At 41.8% G+C, this 20,129-nt stretch overlaps 2 protein-coding genes across 8 annotated transcripts in view; one reads left to right on the forward strand and one right to left on the reverse strand.

The window, feature by feature from the left end:
- The window catches only part of LOC135324402 (ras GTPase-activating-like protein IQGAP2), a 126,829-nt gene that overhangs the window by 80,426 nt on the left and 26,274 nt on the right, over positions 1-20,129 (forward strand). For 4 of the 7 annotated variants that reach the window (XM_064500562.1, XM_064500563.1, XM_064500565.1 and 1 more), the window contains 7 exons: positions 90-250; positions 3,287-3,411; positions 4,852-5,015; positions 13,821-13,911; positions 16,970-17,128; positions 18,355-18,497; positions 19,534-19,704. In XM_064500562.1, coding sequence (XP_064356632.1) covers positions 90-250; positions 3,287-3,411; positions 4,852-5,015; positions 13,821-13,911; positions 16,970-17,128; positions 18,355-18,497; positions 19,534-19,704 — 1,014 coding nt within the window. The remainder of the gene's footprint in view (positions 1-89; positions 251-3,286; positions 3,412-4,851; positions 5,016-13,820; positions 13,912-16,969; positions 17,129-18,354; positions 18,498-19,533; positions 19,705-20,129) is intronic. The other 3 variants (XM_064500567.1, XM_064500568.1, XM_064500569.1) reach the window with 1 other exon arrangement.
- Positions 7,044-11,493, reverse strand: LOC135324403 (proteinase-activated receptor 3-like). Its single transcript, XM_064500570.1, has 2 exons — positions 11,222-11,493; positions 7,044-9,442 (listed from the first exon to the last, which is right to left on the reverse strand). Exons 1-2 carry the CDS (start codon positions 11,277-11,279, stop codon positions 8,355-8,357), a joined length of 1,146 nt encoding a protein of 381 aa, XP_064356640.1. The 5' UTR covers positions 11,280-11,493; the 3' UTR covers positions 7,044-8,354.

Raw genomic sequence — 20,129 nt, forward strand, 5'->3', positions numbered from 1 at the left:
TATCTCCTCGATGGTATCTGGATTGTGTAACTCAAATTTGTTACACTGCTTGTTTAGCTTCCTGACTGAGGCACATTATTGTCCTACAGAATTACCTGGCACATGATGAACTGTCTATTGCTGTAGAAATGTTATCAGCTGTTGTGTTGCTAAACCAGGCCTTGGAAAATAAGGACATCCTAACAGTAAAGAATCACCTCAGAAATCCATGTATTGGCTTCAATAATCTGGAAGAAGAAAACTTTCAACGGTAAAAGTTCATTTTGTCTTGTCTGGATGAGACTTGGCAACTTCTTCAAAAGGATAAGTGGGCATCTTACTAGATGGGCTGTCCTCTGTGTTGTGGTTATGAAGTTAAAAGGGCTGCAGGATAAATATCTGTGTAATATGTTATTAAGAGAAAATATTACAATTGTCAAACTAGTCGTGTATCTGTAAATATAAGCAACCACACAACCTCAAATGTTTGAGGGCAGAGGATATGTGAGGTGGAGGAGAGATATTCTTGGAAAGTAAACATTAAGATCTGACAAGAAGTTTTGCAGACCACTAATACACAAAGCAACTGTAGCTGGAAACTGTTAATCAGTAACCCCTGCAATACTGAAGGAAGATCTTTGGAATGAGATAATGTGCTTAATGCCTTAAGGTTCAGGAGGCCCCTTAAAGCAAGGCTAACCCTTTTTTTGCTTAAGAATTGCAGAAGTCTGTGAAGAATGTAGCACAGTCCTGCCTGCTAAATAGCTGGGCACGATGCTGTGGCATATGCGCATGTTGAACAGTAAGGTAAAGCCTTTGCTATGAAGCTGCTAGCTGCTGTCACGGCCACGTGTATGACTTGTTGCAGCCAGCTGCTACCTGTGTGCTCTGCTTCTCTTACGTTGCTTGTCTGCAAACAGCGTCGGGCCACACTACAGCTTGTGTGAGCCGTGTGTGGGAGAGTGTGGGGGCATGGGCCGGTTCTCTCCCGGTCACGGCTGGTGGAAATCGCAGTGCAGCGCTGGAAAGCATTATGAGGCCAAATGCAAAATAGCGGCCTGGTCGCTGAAGCCCTTTGCCAGGCTGCCGAGGGATGTTAATCTAAGAGGGCCACCCTTACGTGTTTCAAAGCTCGAGGGAGAGCAGCAAGGATAGGAGAAGGTCAGTGTTTTGGACAGAGGGAGGTTTCCTCCCTGTCAACAAGCAAGAAGGGTCTGTGCTGACCCAGAAGAGGGGCAGGAGAGCGTATACAGCGGAGCCAGCTTCGCCTGCCGCCTTGCCTCTGCTGATGCAAGGGTGGTACCTGTGGGCAAGAGAAGCAACACTGCATGTACGAAAGTGGGCGCCACTGTAGCCAGCGCAGGGTTTTTGACTGGTGTCACTGGCGCAATCCCTGAATAGGGCTGCCAGCCAATACAAATGAAACATTAGGAATTGATCAGAATAGAGAATAAAATAATACTTAATGCCACTGTGTAAATCCATGCTGCCATCCACATGCTGAATATTGTAGGCAGCTTTGGTTGCATCCTACCTGAAGGAATACAGTACAGCCAGCAAAAGTTCAGTGAGGGAGATGAGGTGTTCAGTGGTTTTCTACCACAAGAGATGAAGTAAGGTAACACTGTCTTTCCTGGGAGAGAGGACCTGAGAGGAAATATAATGTAGGTCTGCAAGAATTGTGCATGGCATGGGGAAGGTTAATAAGAGTTGCTAACTTCTCTTATACCTTTAGTTGTTGTTTTCTTAAGAGAATTAGAGTGAGAAGAGACTGGTAACTTTCAAATATCAAGTTAAAAGTTACATAGGGACTACTTTCTCGCAAAATAATAAAATAGTGGGACTCATCACTAAGGAACGTACAAGATCTCAAAATATGCTAGATAAGTTAATGGAGCACAGGACTGTTTGCAAGTATTAAATGCATGGTGGTAGATACACAGCCTCCATCTCAGGAAGCCCTTAAACACAGGCTGCTGAATGCTGGAAGGGCAAATCAGAGCAGGAAACAATTTTTGGCTGTGTTCTTCTAGTAACCCTTCATTTCAGACCTCAGCTGGAAATAGGTATTTGGTGTGACATATTGTGGCAGTTGTATGCTTGATCCAGTTATTTAACTGATGTGTATGGGAATCGTGAGGGTTTCTATCACATCTTAGTCTGTAATGCTTCTCACAAGAGCAGATGCTAGCTGCAGCACCTGCACTTGGGGTATCGTTCTTTACGCCCTTCCTCTGCCCACAGCCATCGGTATGCAAGGAGCACTGCTGTCTTCCGGGCAGGAGGGGCTGACGCTGGGATAGAAACTCTAGTTTTTGACTTAGGATAGTAAAAGCTGACCATAGTTTCTCCCAAACTTGCCAATAAGGGTCATGCAGCAAAAAGGAATACCCACCTCCGTTGCTTCTTTCCCCTTTGGTGTGGTGCTGGGGAGAAGGATGTGGAGCCTGTGGCATGGCTGTCGCTGACGTCTCCTCTCTGTGGGCAGAATCAGGGGAGAAAAATGCTACTACTCCTAATGGCTTCCCATAAGAGAGGAAGAAAACATTTTCAAGGGGGACAGTGAAGAAACGAGTCTCAGTGCTTTTCTCCCCAATTCTCAGTGGAGAGTTAGGAAGAGCAAAAGTCATGGGAAAAGCCGTATGTGAGCAGAAATGTCTGAAATAGCTTTAAGAGCTACAATGCTTACCAGGCACCACCAGGCCTCTGTTGTAGAAGCTGCATTGGCCACTAGATCACATGATATTAATTTTCTCTTGAGTCTGCTGTCAATGTTTAAATTTTCCAAGATTCAAATAATTCCATTCCAATTAATCATGAAATTTAAGGATATTGCATATCAGTCATCTTAAGTCTGTAATCAAATATTTCATGGCACTTTTGAAAGAAAACAAACAAAAAAAACCCTCAACAGAATCCAGGGAATCAACTGCTGATAACTAAGTAGAATCTCACTGGACCGTAGCAGTGTCCTTGAAAATACTTAACTCTCAGTCTTTTATTAAAATGGTATTTGCATGGTAGGCCGCAACTTCTTGGAGTGATACATTACCCTCCTTCCATGTTGCCAGAATCAGTGCTTTGAATTAGGGAGTAGGGCCAGTTCTTTGGATCCTGAAATGCATGTGTAGAACCAACAAGGCAGCTTGCATGTTTGTATAATTTCTGGCAGGAGATGAGTTTTTATGTGGAATTTATTAAATTGAGAAAAATATTAGACACTAAATGATAGATCATACATCTCACTGACTCTTTGTATGACTTCTTGTATATGAAATACTTTTATGTATTTTGTATCTTCTTGTAGTTATGCTGATACACTATTGTCTATTAAGTCAGAGGCTTCATCTCAAGGCCAAGATTATTTAAGCTGGAATGATATCCAAAACTGCATTGACATGGTTAATATGCAAATTCAAGAAGAAAATGAAAGTAAGTAATTTTTTCTCTACGTTGCAGGCAGAGACAGTGGTCTGGTCCCTGGTGCATAAGTTTCTGTGCTGAATGGCCTTGTACAGACACTAATCAAGAGAAAAGAACATGAAATAGTTTCAAATACCTGCTAGTCTTTCAATCTCCCTGAAGTGTTCCTAGTTATTTTTTGGCCCGCTGAAGGGTGTCCCAGGATGCCGGCCGCCTGTGACACGAGCAGTGCTGCGGCTCTGGGCGCTCGGCAGCAGCAGCGATATCCTGCTGCACTCGTGCTGGATGGTCTCCCTGTGGGGATTTTGCTGAATTTGTAAGCACGAGGTGAATCGGGGGGTAGGGGCAGAAATTCCTGGCAGCGTCCTGTGTAAAAGCAGTTCTTGTGTTTAATGATTTCTGAACCCATGTTTTCAACGAGAGAGTTGGTAGGAATCTGTGCAGTGCAGTTACCCAGCGTAACAGGACTTTTCTGTCCTTAAAGCCAAGCGGCGCTTAAGCTGCTAGGAGTTGGAGCAGGACCTGAGAAGCTGCCCCAGGCCGGGGGCATCAGCAAACCGGCTGCACTGGGCTGCGGGGCGCCTCCGCCCCCAGGAGCAGCCGGTTCCCGAGCGGTTGTGATGTCACATGTATGACCTCACCGGTGCCCGCAGCACTAGGGATGGTGCCGGTGGGGATGCCGTCGGTCACAGGTGGGGGCGAAGCCCTCAGCCCAGCTTGCTCCTCGCTCTGGCACCGCTTTCAGGAGCTGGGACTGGGGCAGCGCGCTTCGGTGCTGTGTGCGTGGGGAGGGTGTTGCGACTTTGAAGTGCTGGTAGCAGCCCACACAGCTGAGGAAAGCTGGTTAGGGGGTGTGTTGGACAGCTGTTGCTTGCTGACTTAAGTCCTGAGGGCCAGTGGTCTGAAAATCGGGTGATTTGTCTGAAGGCAAACGTTTTCAGTTTGGTTAGCTAAGGTAAAACTTAGAGACATGATGTTAAATTGGTACGTAATGCTATAGTTGAGAGGTCAGTAGGTAGGTGTTTGTGTAAACTAGGGTCCCAAGTAATCTGGTCTGAAATCTCTCAAAAATGAATCTTTTGGCGCTGTAAATGAACTTGTGGTTGCACATCTTTACATGCAGTCTCATGCTTTTCATGAAGGTTCACATGGATTGTCCTGTCTTGCTCATAAGGAAGTCCATTTTCCTCTTTCGATAAGGATAAACTTGCGTTTTATGAAGAGGCAGATTCAACTGACTAGATAACTATAGGAGAAAGGAAAACTGCCCAATTCAATAGCTTTATGTGAATATTTGAGCAAAAACATCTTTAAATTACCTGCTGTTGCTGCCTCTGCTTTCTTGTAACTTGATTTTTCCTGTCTTGTACTGCTGTGTGTGTTTGTGTCTGCTATGTGATAAGTTATATCTTTGATAACTACATTTTTAATAACTTTTCCATTTTGTAGGAATTGTTGCAATTGGCCACATTAATGAAGCAATTGACCAAGGAAATCCTGAGAAAACTCTAGAAACTCTACTGTTACCCACAGCCAAACTGCAAGATGTGAAACCAGTAAATGCAAGGCATTATCAGGATGTCCTGCACCATGCCAAAGCACAGAAATGCAAGGTTAGAGCTTTAAACGTTGCTGCTCGTTGGAACATTGCAATGCCAATTCTTTTCACTTACATGCATGTCCCTGTCCCGGTCCCCCTGGTGTTTGGATTAGTTGTGCCCATGGGGTGGTGAATAAGCCAACGATGACAAAATTTTCCACTACAACTTATCCTGTGACTGGCACAGGGGGTTAATTCTCAATATATTAATACTAAGATGTGTTCTGCATGTTTGTCCCTACTGACTTGATGTAACCTTGGTTTATTGTTAATTCTACTAGGTTGCTGCAGCAATTGCAAAATGGTGATAGCTGCCCTGATACGGTTATGAATTTGTGCAATGGTTTAGTTACCAGGTTTAGTGTCAGGCAGGTAGCTACAAAATGAATGGGATTTGAGGTTTTTGCCAGAAGTGCAGAGCTGAAGGAGTCTGTTTCCATTAACAGACTGCTGAGAACTGTTTCATTGAGGCACCTCAGTTGCTTCAGTTTGGGGTTTTATAATAATGGTTTGTGTGTACTTCTATCCTGCCATTGTCATGTAACAACGTGCTGTCTTCCTCGTACGTGCCTTCAGATTGAACCCACCGCAGCAGGATACTGGTATCTGCTTTCGCAAAAGCAGTGCCCTGGTCAGCATCAGCGCGGGGAAGCGTAAACAGCACAGCCTAACAGCTTGCAGGATGTGACTGAATGCAAGATTAGCCAAAGCTGCTAGCACAGCACTTAAAGTCCAGGGCTTGGAAAAGACACCTAAAATTCACGTGGCGTGTTCCTAAAGTAAATGTTCAGCTGGAAAAGCCCTCACACATTGGCATGTAGAAACACCTTCCTGCTGCCTTGCCACTTCACCTGTGATAACCGTGTGTGTCTGCAACCACGGTCAGAGCCTTTGGAAGAGATGTTGCACGAGTCTCGGTTTCTTGCGCAGGAGCAGGGCTGGCTCACCTGGACCCTGCAAAGCCTTGTCTCTTGCCAAGCACCTGGGTGCGTTGAGTGCATCCCAGTTACTTTGGGTGCCCTGGAAAGGGCAGGAGTTGATGTCTGTGTGCAGAGGGCAGGAAAGCCGGGGTGTCCCGCGCCGGCACGAGGAGCGCCCCGTGAGGCCGCTGGGGGCTCCTGGGGCATGGACCCCCACCGGCGCCCACTGCCTTCCCCAGGAACGTGCTAATGGGAGACATGCTGAAGTTGTGGAACAAAAATTGTGTAGTCTTTTTGAAATCTTGCAGCTCAAAAACATGTGGGATGTTCTTAGGTACTTCAGCTGACCTTTCTCTCCCCAGCTTTGCTTTTGTTTTTGCAACCTCTTTACGACTACTTTAAACGTGTCCTCTTTTTCCTTCTTCGCTGTAAAAGCCATCCTCCCGCTTAGAGAGCAAGATACTGTACTGTGCATGCTCCCAAAAGAGTGAAACATTTCCAGCTTAGATGCATTAATGAGTTACTCTGTGTACTACCTAATGACATTGACATCATCTTTCTTTAGAAAAAGGTATTTAGATTGAGCCTCTTAAAACAAACAAAAACCAAACAGAATTGAAAGGGCCATGCCATAACTGTAAAATCTATCCTCCCACTTTTGAGCCCTGTTTTTAAAGCAAATCTGTCTTTAATTGTCTTTGGCATGTTTTTAGAGTGAGCTGTGGAAGGAGGAAGTGTTTGATTTACGAGGATTAGATAGGTCTGCCTGTGAACTTCCTGTGTTCCCCTTTGCCTGGAAAAACGTGTGGGTCAAAACTGACTGCATATTCTAACCATTCTGCTGTCACATTGTGGTGGCTTTTGATAAATACAGTCTGCATCTAAATCTCCCACTTGCCATTGTAAATCTTAATCTCATTTCACACCTAGTTGTTCCTTGCTTGAAAATGAAAATAGGAACATGGAGTTTATTTATTCCCATAATTTTATATAACAGCTTGTAACAGTTCTCAAAGCCATTTCAAATCAAGTGTATGTGAGTCCTAATGAAGAGAAACTCTGTGATCACGAAGTGCATTATGGATACCTGAAACGTCAAACAAATGTACCAAACTTTGAAATGATTCCCATGTTGCTTTATTTTTAATGATAGACACACAGGTCATTGGCTTTTACAGTCAAACTGGCATTTTTGTGATGTTTGCAATAATTGTGTAACATCTGGTTTAAAGATAACTTTAAATATTTGTTCTTGTGCATTTTGCGAAAATGGCAAGATTAAGGCTTGAAGTTAGGAGCCAGGAGCCTTGCCAGTCTCCAGTTTCTTGGAGACACTTTGTTTTCCAGTGCAAATGATTTTATTTTTAAGTAATGCTTCTTAGAATGCTATATGAGACTCCCTTTTTCTCATTACTGCCTTGTACACTGCAGTTACAAATATGAACACCAGCCATCAAGTTCATTTTGTAGGAGCTTGCACTCGGGATATGTAGATTCTGAGTTTCTGTAAATGTGTGAGCTAACTCTTTGCTCTATTAATGTGGACAATTAATCATAACTGCCCTCAGTATTTGTAACACTGTAGGTATTTCCTGTGAGGATGTGGAAATCAAGGGAATACTACAGAATAACTTCCCTGTTGTGCTTACTGAGCAAGAATAAAGCATGCCTGGATTCCTGCTGATAAGGGTTAGCCGCCAGCAGCGCTTGTGGGCTGCAGGCGTGCGGGAGCTGACCAAGTGGAAGAACAAGTCTCCAGTGCAAAGCTGGTTAAGTTACCTAATGAAAGATACTTCCTTGGAAGTGCACCAGGTTCTGCGTATGGCTGTGGATTTACTGCCCTTGGAAGCTAAAGGGACTCTGATTCTTTATTTTCATCATCCAGGGCAATATTTGCTAGCGATGCATAGACAGGGAGCTTCTGCGAAGCTATACAGCCTCCGGACATGGAGAAAGTGCTTTTATTTGTTCCCATTTCCACTGGTGTCAAAAGGCTGTTTTCACATAGGCACTCCTGCAGTGATTTTGTGTTGAGAGCTCATCTGAAGTATTTGGAAATTGTGAATGGGCCTGAAAGTGCTGTTCAAGCATTGCTTTGTCTTTCGGTGTTTAGAGGCTGTGGCGGTTGGTATTCTCTTCTCCATGGCCGTAATGGCGAACTGCTTAGAAGAAAATGGAGGTGCTTAGCTACTTCCCTGAGTCTAAGTACACCAGTTATTGTAATATGCCCCATAGAATTTCAGAGTTGGCAAAGTGTATTTCAGAAGATGCCTCTCATATGGTGCTTGGAAGGAAGTAAATTTTACTGAGAGGATCGTGGGTTTTTTAACGTGTTTTTATTTAAGTCTGATTGTTGCACCTGAGGTTTATTGCTACCTGGGTTAACACTATACAAAATCATAATTTCAACAATAATAAATATAGATCTAAATTCATTTTTCCCTAGAAACTTTAACCATTGTTAGATAAATATTGGATTGACTTCTGATTTTGGACATCAGAAAGTAAAGAAATGGATCAAGGCAACTGTTTAAGCTGCTAAGACATAAAGCAATTAGATAAAAAGAATACAACCTATCTGTGTTGTAATAGTAGTAGTTGATGTGATGGACAATAAGGATAATGTTGCTTGGTACGAAGCAAATAGCAAAGATCGTCAGGATCAAAAGACTGACTTTAACATACCAGAACCATTCGTGAGTCTTGAGTGTTTGAATGATTGAGATGTAGCAGAAAATGATAGTTGCAAGAGGTATCAAAAATCCAAAGATAGCTAAAGAAATGTAGTAGTAGAACTGGAAGGCTGATATAGTTTCACAGGCGTTGTGCACATCGTGACAGGTGAAAATGTCCAGTTGTTTCACGTAATAGCTCTGCTTCATGATGCAGAGCGGCAGCATGTACAGGAAAACGATGGTCCACACAGTAGTGCAGACGGCGATGGCGTAGGCGCGCTTGGGCAGGCTCTTGTAGGTGAACGGGTGGACGATGGCCACGTACCGGCTGACGCTGATGCACATGAGCAGCAGAATGGAGCAGTACATGTTGCCGTAGAACACGGCAGTTGTAGTTCGACACATCATTTCGCCAAAAATCCAGTTGTTTCCGTTGAGGTGATACGCTATTTTGAATGGCAACATGATGCAGAACAGCAGGTCTGAAACAGCTAAGTTTGTGTAGAGGATGGCAGTACACACGGATCGAATTCGGAAGAGCAGCATCCACAGGATAACGGCATTAGATGGCACACCTAACAAAACAGCACTGAGGTAGACAGCGGGTATTAGCTTGGTGCTGAGAGAACTGGTCAGGTACTCCAACGTTGTGTTGTTAACTTCTGTTAAAGTTGAGTCATTTGGCTTTTTTGAAGAGCATTTTTGCTCTCTGATACGAACAGTCGTCGTCTCCCCTTCTATAGCGTAAGGGGGAATATAGTCGTAGTCTCTTGCTGAAATTCCACGAAAAGTCTTGATAAGAGACACGGTTTGAATTGCAGAGCTATTAGGGGAAGATTTGGAAGCTTTAAAAAAAAAGTTAAAATTGTTAGAAGAGGCATACTACTGGATTATCAGTAGAATCAGCTTCAGGTAAGGAGACAGGTAAATCTTTCCATGTGAGAAGTGATTTATGCGTGAAAGACTTGGTGGAGTTCTGCTTTGGGTTTTTATACCAAATGTGCTCAAGGACAATCTTCACTTTTTTTCTTGTCATCTAACACCTAACCCTGAAAATTTTGCATGAATTTAATGTTAAACCAGATTTTCTGCATTTCGGATGTTTTCAGTAATCTTTGCTGGCAAAGTTACTGAAGTCATCTGTGTAATATTAGCACCCGGAGAGGGTTTTGCCAGGTAGTAGCAATGTTGGTAACTTGTCATGTAAGCAGCAGCCTTGGTCTAAGCTTGGTCACAATTTCGAAAGGAAACAGGATAAAATTCTTGTCGCTTAATGTGGAAAATGCATGACAGCAAAAGATGCGAAAAGCACTATCTTGTTTAACTCATGCTACAATTTTCCAGTTAGAAAATCCAAATAACTCATTTTTTGGTCTCACAAATCAAATTAATGTTACTGCTCTGTATTCTTCAGCTTTGGACTCTAAGGCAAACCAGATCTTTTCAATTTCTCATACAGAAGGCAGGCCAGTTACTGTTTTAAGAGCTGAATAAAAGTGTTAGGATTGATATTAGACTGAATGTATTTGTAAGCCAATAAAACTTCTTTTCCTCCAGCAAAGAAATCCTCAGTCAGTAAATCCTGTTAGCATGTGGGCAAAGCCTAATAGTGCTGGTCACTTTTACTAATGCCTGTTCCTCAGTGCCAAGTAGGGAACTTTGTAAAGACATGTTGACGTTTCTAAGATGAAGCACCGATGTTTTCAACAAGTGGCTTCAGAAAGGATCTTATAAAAGAGATTCTGGAGAACAAACAGCAGCAGCTCTCTAATGAATTTTGTCATTTAAAAATTCTTAGGTATCTTGAAATTGGAATTCACAATAAGTGAACTAAAATTTGAACTGAAACCTGTGGGTTTTTCTTTTATCCTGCGGTGCTGGAATAAAATATGGAAAACAGTTTTATCCAGACTCACTGTTTTGAAACTGTCAGACTTACGGTAAAGTGGTTTGCAATCACATAATTAGTAGACTGCATACCTTTTAATATTTTTTTGGATAATTAGTCAAAAAATGAACCTTAATCACTTTTAAAGATGTGTGTGTATATATATTTTATTTTGTTTCATATACAAAACAGAGCTTATAAAAATGAGTTCAGTTTGCGAGCAGCTTTAATTCTAGTGAGGAAAAGTTTGTTTCATATACAAAACAGAGCTTATAAAAATGAGTTCAGTTTGTGAGCAGCTTTAATTCTAGTGAGGAAAAGTGGGCTTACTCTGATAATTTCCTTCAGTTATTTTTGTCCCAATAGAAGAGCTATCAGAGCACTTCCCTGTAATGACACCATCTGTGAAGCTGTAATTCTGTTCAACTCTTTAAAGCAGAAGGAACAAGACTCTACAGGTCTCACATTACCGTATCACTATAGAAATACAGGCAAGGGTGAGTTTGGGAGAGAGGTGCTTTCAGTAAGCTCCCTTAAAAGTTTTAAAAAATCCTTATTGAAATCGATTGGGCTAAAGGGGAGAATAATTCAAGGTGTCACTGAAATGGAAGTATAAAGATCTGCCTTAAATGAGACTTCCTAGAATGTAGCTATCTACAGTCCAGTTAAGCTGCTAAAATGCTGATAAAGCAAAAGCTAACTAAAATACAGAACACAGGCAGAAAGGAGGACTTACCTGCTGTGAAAAGACTCGAGGTAAGGGAGAACAATCCAGTTAAAACTAGTATCTTCATTGTAGTATGTTAAATCCAGCTAGCAAAAATCCGGTGCTGCTCTAGCTCATCTCAAGAGGCTTTTTAGGGGGGATTTATTTCTCGGTAAAGGACTAAAGAATGATAGAGCTGTCCCCCAGAAGCATCCTGTAGGCACGGGATTTATGCTAAGAGGCGAGTTTGTCCTTTGTCTACTACAGCGAGGAGGGCGTGACGTAGCCAGATATGCACACATGACTCAGTTTCAGCCTCTGCCCAACACAGAGATTAAATTGCTTTACAGCAGTAACTTAACTCCTAATTTACCAAGAGCCCGAAGGTGATGTGGGGGCTCTGTGTGTTCTGCTGAGATTTGTATGTACAGCTCTGGAGAAATTTCTTTTTCTGGAAGAATCAAAAGGAAGGTTGTGTAAATCCTTAGAGGTCTCATTTACAGACCGAAATCCCATGCTGTTAAATCCTGTACTCTTGAGGAAGAAGCCAGGCTCTGGGAACAGGGTGGTGATCTTGGTTTAGTAAATATAAAGGGTAAAGCAAGACACAAACTGAAAAAGATACCCACTTTATGGAAACGGTGTTCTGCTTTGGCTTCTCCCTACCTAGCAAATACAAGCTGTCTGCACTCCTTGGGCTGTCTGTCCTTCCAGCCAGCAGTGATATTCAGACAACGTCTATCCCAACAAGCTGCAGCCTCTACTGCCTTTACCCCATGTTAATTTTCTGTTTTGTTGCCCTCCTTTTTCTCTGTCTGAAATATTTTTTTTGCTTGAATGCCAAATAACAGTGGTTTGCTTCAACCCGTCAAAATTAGAGCAAGTCTTGGTCTGGCTTCCAAGCTAGTGGTGGGGACTGAATAAGTGGTGTTTGGCTTCGGAACAATATTTGTATTTGTTCTTGTATGAAGCTTGTAGAAACTGGACACCAGATTCTTCATTTCACAATCGTGTTCCAGAAACTGTTGTTTGTAGTTTTGCAATTCAGTATGTGCTCTCCCAGGTGTAAACTCTGACTTTCTACTACGTGTGTTGTGTGTCCTGCTGTTACAGCATTACCTGATAATGCTTAATTTTGTCTAAACCTTTTGTTTACATATACTATGAACATATATTATGAAACCTGAAGAGTGTTTTTGTCATTTTTTTCCACCCTGTTTACTCCTCGTAATTTCTGTGGACCACAGATTTATTGGATTTTGGCCTGCAGCTGGGCCCTATAACAGTGATATCCATTGTTTTAGTGCTTTGTGGCTCTTTTCTGGCTTTTATTTTCTGAAATACTTCTCTGATATATTTCCCGAAATAATTTTTGGGAAATGTGTGTGTGTATATACTCCTTTATCAAATCAGTATATTCCAGTTCCTATCATCACTAGTATCTTACAGATCTGGCAATTCTATTTCCTTTTTAGAAAGTTTTGTTCCCCCAGCTGTTGTATTAACCTCTAAATGTCTCTTCAGCTCCTAAATCTTTTTTCCAAGCCGAAGTGGCTGCCCGTCTGTGACCCTGGGCAGAGGAGCACTGCTGCTCTCGGGGCTGCTGTGCTGCGGGTCGGTCAGGTGGCCCCGGCCCCGGCGCCTGCTCGGTGCGGTCCCGGCTCCGTCCGCTCCCTGGCCGCTTTCTTGCTGCCCACCAGCCCTGCAAGTGCTGGGACAGCCCAGACATCTGATTTCAGGTTCACGTTTTAGAGATTAGCCTCTCTGTAGAGTTCTAAATTGCAACTCATGCAAACTAGTTAATGATGCTCAGAAATGGTCAGAGCTTTACTTGGGTCAGTCCCTGGGTGTCATGCCTCCCTTGTGTCCCCAATTTCTAGTGTAAGCTTGTGCCAGTGGCTTTTAAGCTGCTTAATGTCTGCATGCCTCAGGACATCGGGTCTCTGCATTGTAGCCTTAGGTTGAAACTTTGGCAGAAAGGAAGGATTATCTTGTACAGAGCACCCTCTCTTTTACATTGGGTATAATGTCATGAACTGTGAAACCTGCTCTGCTGCTTAATTCCTGAAATGTTTGCTACCTGAAGTAAGTCATCATTACTAAACCTGAGTTGTCTTTCTATGCCAGTTACTGCTGGTATTTTCTCATGTAATCTTTACTCACTCTGTGTGTATGTATGCAGAACCTTTCCAAATAGGGAATTCTGAAAGAAAATTAACTTTCTATAATCTTCTGCTCTGCTGTTTATGCTGTTATCACTGTATTGTCTGGTCATATTTGATTTTACTTAGTGCTCCAATTATTTTGCTTACATATTATGGAAATGGAAAAGATTGCTTCTAGCTCTGCTCATAATTTTCATTTATCTTTGGTAGGATGGTGTCTTCTACAAATAAACTTTGAGAACTTCGTGTTTGAACATGCATTTATTCAAGTCAGTAAATGGAAGATGAGCTAGAGCCTTGTTTTATTGCTGCTTTCAAGTGGTCAAATTATTTTTTGTGCACAAGGGGAGTCTGTGTATCAGACCTGTATCAGTATGTTTGGACAGATTTTTATAATACTTTTACTTCTTTTGTAGTTAATTCCTACAGTTCTTTTATAAAGCATTTCTCTGTCCTTTTTCCAGGAATCCCAGGATGAATCAGCGGTTCTGTGGCTGGATGAAATACAAAAAGGGATCAATGATGCCAATAGGAATATAAAGGAAGCAGAAATTTGTAAGCATTAACATACTTCTATGTCGCCCTTCTTGTTCTTAGTCTTGAAAAACTGCTGAATTTGTAATCTGTTTTTCCATATTCAAGGATGTGTGAAAGACCTTTAAACATATTGGAAGAAATGAATGCATGTTCTTTGTCATCCTGAAACTGGGATCACTTAAATCCCAGGGATGGAGTTAATTTTATCTAGAGTGGTAATCTTTAAGGTTTGGCTAATAGTTTAGTGGTTTCTTACATAAGTTGATGATGTGACTAAAATGTCTAGTGTCAGTGCATTTTCAGAGCTGATGGAACACTGCCTATTACTGTTCTCCACTGATATGAAAACAGAAGGAAATGAGAAAGGGAAGGCATAATATCGTTTAACAGCTTATTTTGCTTATATAAGATTAAAATCTTGCTGTGTGCTGTAAGAGCAAATTCTTAAATGGTTATAACTTCATTTAGTCTTATTTCATCATAATGCCTTTTATTAATTGCTAATAAATAAAATTAAGACCATGTTTGTAAGTAGTATAAAAAGTGCACTCCGTTTTCTGGAGAAGTGCACACTCTTCCAATCTGTAAAGAAGCAGGAGAAATCTGTACAGAAGAGGCTGAGGTATGTCCTGTTACAGCCTTGTGTACCGGATATACTTAATACTATCTTCTGTTAAAAGTTTTGATTAGATATAATAATTTTAGAAAAATATCTACAATATAATTAATTTTGAGTGACAAGTAAGGTAAAAATAAGAGTAATGGGGTATGTTGGGCATGCTGGAAAGCCTGGTAGAGTCGCCAAGTGGTTCTGCCTGGGGCCAGCACAGACCAGCTGAGGTGTTTAGCTTGGGATTCGGTATTGGTTCGGCTGTGCTGCAGGTGGCTTTGGGGGGATCTGCCTGGATGAGTCAAAGTTGCCACCTTTAGCACACTGAGAGCTTGTGAATGCAATTGCTGAACTCAATGCATTCTTGCAATGCTGCTTTCAACCTTTATTGATACAGTGCTGTGGTTTGTTTGCTTATAGGCAGTGAACAGTCAGAAGTCTGTTTTGAATGGTATGGGTAGAATAAAAGAAACAGGACTAGCTATTACAAAACTTAATCTTCTATCCCCACTACAAAAGCATTGAATTTAATGTTGCTATTATGCTAGAATTGATTTGCAGTCTTAAATTAACTAGTTAGGTATACCAAAGACATTTGAAGTATTTTCATAGGTCGTGTATCTGTGAAAAGTATCTGGCTTGTTTTTTCTAAGCTGGGGTCAGAAGCACATAGCTGTCCAAACTCATACTTGGGAATACAGTCAATGGCATCCAGAGGCATGAGGAAACATCTGAGCACAAAGAAGGGAAGGAAATTCGTAACTTGTAAATAGATGTGAGTTAAAGCTAAAAAGTGAGTAGAAAACATGCTAGGTTGTGGCCTCTGGTGTAAGAGCACCATGAATGTCACATAAATGGCTTAGAGAAAGTAGCACAGAATTATCCATATGCCAATACTACACGATTTGCAAAAGATAGGCCTTTTGCTCCATCTACTAGTCAGCTGTTACAGTAAAATTGTTTCTATATATAGTGTGTGCCACCATGTTTGCAGCAAATACATAGCTTTGCATAATCAAGTATGATCAATAAAGTATTTTAACAAGTCGCTAATAAAAATAATCTTGCTGATCTCCTGTACTCTTGTGGGTTGAAACAAACAGCGTCATCTACATTCTTTAGATGCGCTCTAAGATTTTTGCAGCTAAAAAATGAGATTTAAAATTTCCCCACAACACAGAGCCTGATATTTCCTATAGCAAGCACATCCTGCTTCAGGAAGTTGTCGTGCTGTGTTCACACAGTCTAAACTTAGTTCAGCATTATTATAACTTGTAAACGAACTTTTATTTTGACCTGTCTAGCTCAGAAAAGCTATTTTTTGAATTCCACCCTCTGCCAAGAAACTTTCATACAAAAGCAAAGAGCATCTAACACTTTTGTTTCAGTCAGTGCAAAGTGTAGTTTTGAGACTGCTGCAGTGACGGCAATAGCAGTAAGATAAGAGAAGGTGCTTTAACAGCTGTGCTGGAACAGTCTTGAGCCCTTCCAAAGTAATTTTTCTGCCTTGTATAAGTCAGTGGCATAAAAGAGCAAAGCAAAATGTTAAATATTACATGTATTAAAATTTAAAAAGGCCTTTAAACAAACTGTCTTCCCAGTCAACAAAGGATTCTGCCTCTTGTATGTTCATTTAGGGAGAGCTGCTAGTAGCTGCTAGCGCGCTTTGGTGCATTTCCAAATTCTCTGTGGTGGTTGCAGTGTGATTTGTGTCATGTTACATGTCTTGAATCATTGCAGGCCATTCTACTCTTTATCCAAGTGGAGAACAAAATGAGATTAGCCAAATATTAGCTGTACATGTGCCACCCTTTAAGGAGAGATACCAATATAGACCTTCCGTTTTGCGTGAGAGGGCTGCCTGTCAAAGCAAAATTTCTGTCTTGAGAGAGTCCGTGTTATGGGAAAGAGTTGATCTTTGGCCCTGTTGAGGGCTCAGGCTTATCACACGGGACAGCTGTATTTTTGTATATCTTAGCTGTTTGAAGGGAGGGTGGGTGTGGAAAAGAGCTCTTCACAGTGTTCCAATACTGAGATTCAAAATGCTGCATGAGCAGAATTGGTGTATTTACAGCCTACAGGTCTCTTGCAGCTGGGGATGGATAAGCTTCTTTTAGCTCATAATTTTACAGGGGGCCACATGGTCCTTTAGAGCAGCAGTGTCAGTCTCAACACTTGCCATTGCAAAGGAATCATTTCCATTGAATTCAGGTGCCTGCAATCCTCAGCCCTCCTCCGTCAGTGTCACCTGATGTGATGAGGGAGCAGCTATGCCCACAGACCACTCGACCATGCTGTGGCTGCATCCCAGCCTGTGTAGAGCACACCTTTCTATCCTACAAGCTTGCTTTTGTCTGAAATACTTGTCCTTGCAAGCATGCAGTAGACTGCAGAGGAGTGAAGTGCTGTGAATTTTTGTGTATGCCATAAAAACATTTGATTTTCTATGTCATTGTTTTACCCTAGTGGCTCTTGGGACATCGATGATTAACAAGAGCTTGGAGAAGGACGATTCGCAGCCAATCCTGATGATACTGCAGTCTAAGTTTGGACTACGAGTCATTCCAGAGTGTGCCGACACCTACTTCAAGACCCTTTCCGAAGCCAAGAAACTAAAAGCTAATGGTAAAAACCTTCCTCAGTAGGAAAGTTCCACATTTCCATACCACTGAAGCCTCTGGAAAACCAGCACAGAGGGCTTACCTAAAATCACTGTAAACTGCAGGACAGGGCTGCTGTTTTGTAATTTTTTTATTTAAGAAATATGTTATTTGCCCAAGTCCTTCTTATATAGTGTTGAATTGTTGCATCTGTTGTTCAGAGCACAGTGCAGGCTAGGAAATGGCTCTAGTTATTTCCAGAGTCTAGATAGGGTCAGATTAGCTTCTGAGTGAAGTTAGGGCAGCTTCTCTGTGACTGTCAGTACACTACTCCACACTACTCTTCAGTTTTCCCTCTCTGCTAGCAGGAGCAGGGAAGGCTTAGACTGCAGACTTCAGCCTTATGGGCTTCTGCCAAGGGTCAGGTCAGGCTCTGCTGAAGTGTCCATGCTGCATTTCAGGTCCCCATGCAATGCCGGAGCAGTATGCATCAGCAGCGGCTGGGGCCAGACTCTGCCCATAGCACAGGTGATGGGATGTTTTGGTGTGTTAGAGTTGCAAGCTAATCATAGCTAACGCAGTCAAGATTAGCTACCAATCTGTAAAATAGGAGCTATTGTCGATGTAGCACGCTTTCTTAGAGCAGATGTGCATGTTTCATCCTGCAACGTGAGTTTTCAGAGGGCAACTTGCACAACTGACCCTAGCAGCTTTACCTTGGAGCCTTTTTCCGTGAGGAAATGAGGATTTTCCTGCCCTTCAGGATACAGCCTTGTTTACCAAAGCTGATGTCACCAAACAGAGCAATGATTTGGCTGTAGGAAATCTGTGTGAGCTAAGTGTCAATAAGGCCTAGAGTCAGGCAGGAAGAAAACCAAAAAGAAGAAGAAATAGCTTTTTTACAAATGCTGTCTCTGCTCCACTTACAGGAGCGACGATGGAAGATGTGGCAAAAACTGTTTCAGCAGTAAGCACCAAGTTGGCATGTTCTGCTTTTAAGAAGCTGGTAGCACCTCTGTACTAACCTTCTTAGCTATTCCATCCTAGAAGAATGATCCTGATCCACGTAATAGGATATTTTGAAAATGTCCTTATTACAAACTGGCCCAAGATGTATGGTGACTTGGCACAGAAAACAGATAACTAGTGTTGAAACAAATGTAGAGATGGGGAACGTTTAGGAAGAGCTGTAACTTTTCCTTGTAGCAGGACTCCAACATGTGTGCTAATAACAGTATGTATTGCTTTTAGATTCTAATGAAAGTCCATGGATTAAACTTGTAATGAAAGATATGTATGATTACTATTACAATGTGGAAACTGAAGAAGGTACCTGTGTTGCCCCTGAAGGAGTTGTACCAAAAACTTCTTGGTTAACTGGTCAAGAAATCCAGGTAGGTTGCTGAAATGTTTGCTGTGATTGAATGCAAATGCGGTATAACATTGGATAGATAGTAAGATGTGGGAATGTCAAGGCAGTAAGACGCTGTACTGGGTGAAACCAAAGATCCTTTTAACTCAGTATTTTTTTTCTCTGACAATACAGCGGCATCTGAAAAAGTGTAAGGAAAATTGGAGATGATAGCACCTCCTCCTGTCTTATGTCTGAAAATGATTTAGGGACTTCCTAAGTGGAGGTTGCAACTAGAGCATCCTTTTTAATGGCCATCGGTAGAGACATCTATGGAAGAAAGTCAAATTACTATTTTTATCCTCTTGTATTTTTGTATTTCAACTGTCCTATGACGAGTTTCATAATGTACTTGGGGGTGGAGGGCAGGCACTTTTCTGTCTTTAAATCTAATCACCTGTCAGCATGCTTATACCTCCAGATACAATAGGATGAGTCTGGTACTTCAAACCCCTTACTGTGGAAGCTTTCTCTTAGCATAAAATATGACTTGCAACAAAGATCTCACAAGCTTCTGTGCAAGCTGGTGTTTATACTTACGCAGCCCTTCTAGTCTATGGGTTTATTATGCTGCACAAAAAAACGGAAGTCACAGTGTAGGTTCTTCTGAAACTTCCACGGGAGCAATACTGAAGTATGCAAGTAGTGCTTCTATGTACAGAGCTCCTAGATTCAGTTCTAGATTCCTAGATTTCTAGACTTCTGGCTTCTACAAAAGCTTCAAAGCATTAGAAAAGAACTCTCAGTCCTGATATATAAAAAAAACTCTTTCAAAAATGGTGTGTCTAGCTGGTTAATTGAAAGGAGTTCAGTTACCCTTTATATAAAATTCAGTGGTAACAAAGTAACTCTTCATTCTTATTGATTAAAATCTGTGGATAAATTGGAGGGGGGGCTTGGATATGGTAGACATAAGCTGTACAGATGGAGAGAATACAAGCCAAATTCCAGAATGGTTTTGGCTTGAATTTTTTTGCGTAGCTCCTTTTAAATGACCTTTTTCCATGATCTCTTAACAGAACATTGTTGGGCAAGTTACAGCAGATTACAATCGAGAGCAGCTGTGGCTTGCTAATGAAAATCTGATTGTTCAACTGCAAGCCCGAGCAAGGGGATTCTTAGTCAGAAAAAATTACGAGGCAAGAAAAGCATACCTCCAAACCCAGGAACCATCTGCTGTCAAAATACAGGTATTGTACTAGAACAAGAAGGCCACCTTGCTTAGGTTAAAGGGTAACGTGTGAGATTGTGACTAAGTAGTGCTGGCACAAATCTCAACTAGGTCTGCTACACTGTCTTCATTAGCAGCGGCTCAGACGTCTGCATCTGCAAATGTGTCCCTGTCTTCACTAGAGTGAGCTTTTAAATAGCAAATCTCCAGTTTTAAAAGAACAGTAGATCACATACACCTGCAATCTAAGTTACTTCAGTCAGAGAAGTTCAGAAACGATTTTGTGGTACACCTAATTATACACAGTGCAAAATGAAGATATTCACTGAGTATTGAAGCAAAAATTCCTTGGCAAAGCATAATGTAGGAAATGCATTCCTTTCCAGACCACCCCCACTGGGAAGCTGTGCTTGCCTCTGCTTCATGAAGCAGTCATAATTGGGT

This window comes from Dromaius novaehollandiae, chromosome W (genome assembly GCF_036370855.1).
Source record: "Dromaius novaehollandiae isolate bDroNov1 chromosome W, bDroNov1.hap1, whole genome shotgun sequence".
NCBI classification, from domain to species: domain Eukaryota; kingdom Metazoa; phylum Chordata; class Aves; order Casuariiformes; family Dromaiidae; genus Dromaius; species Dromaius novaehollandiae.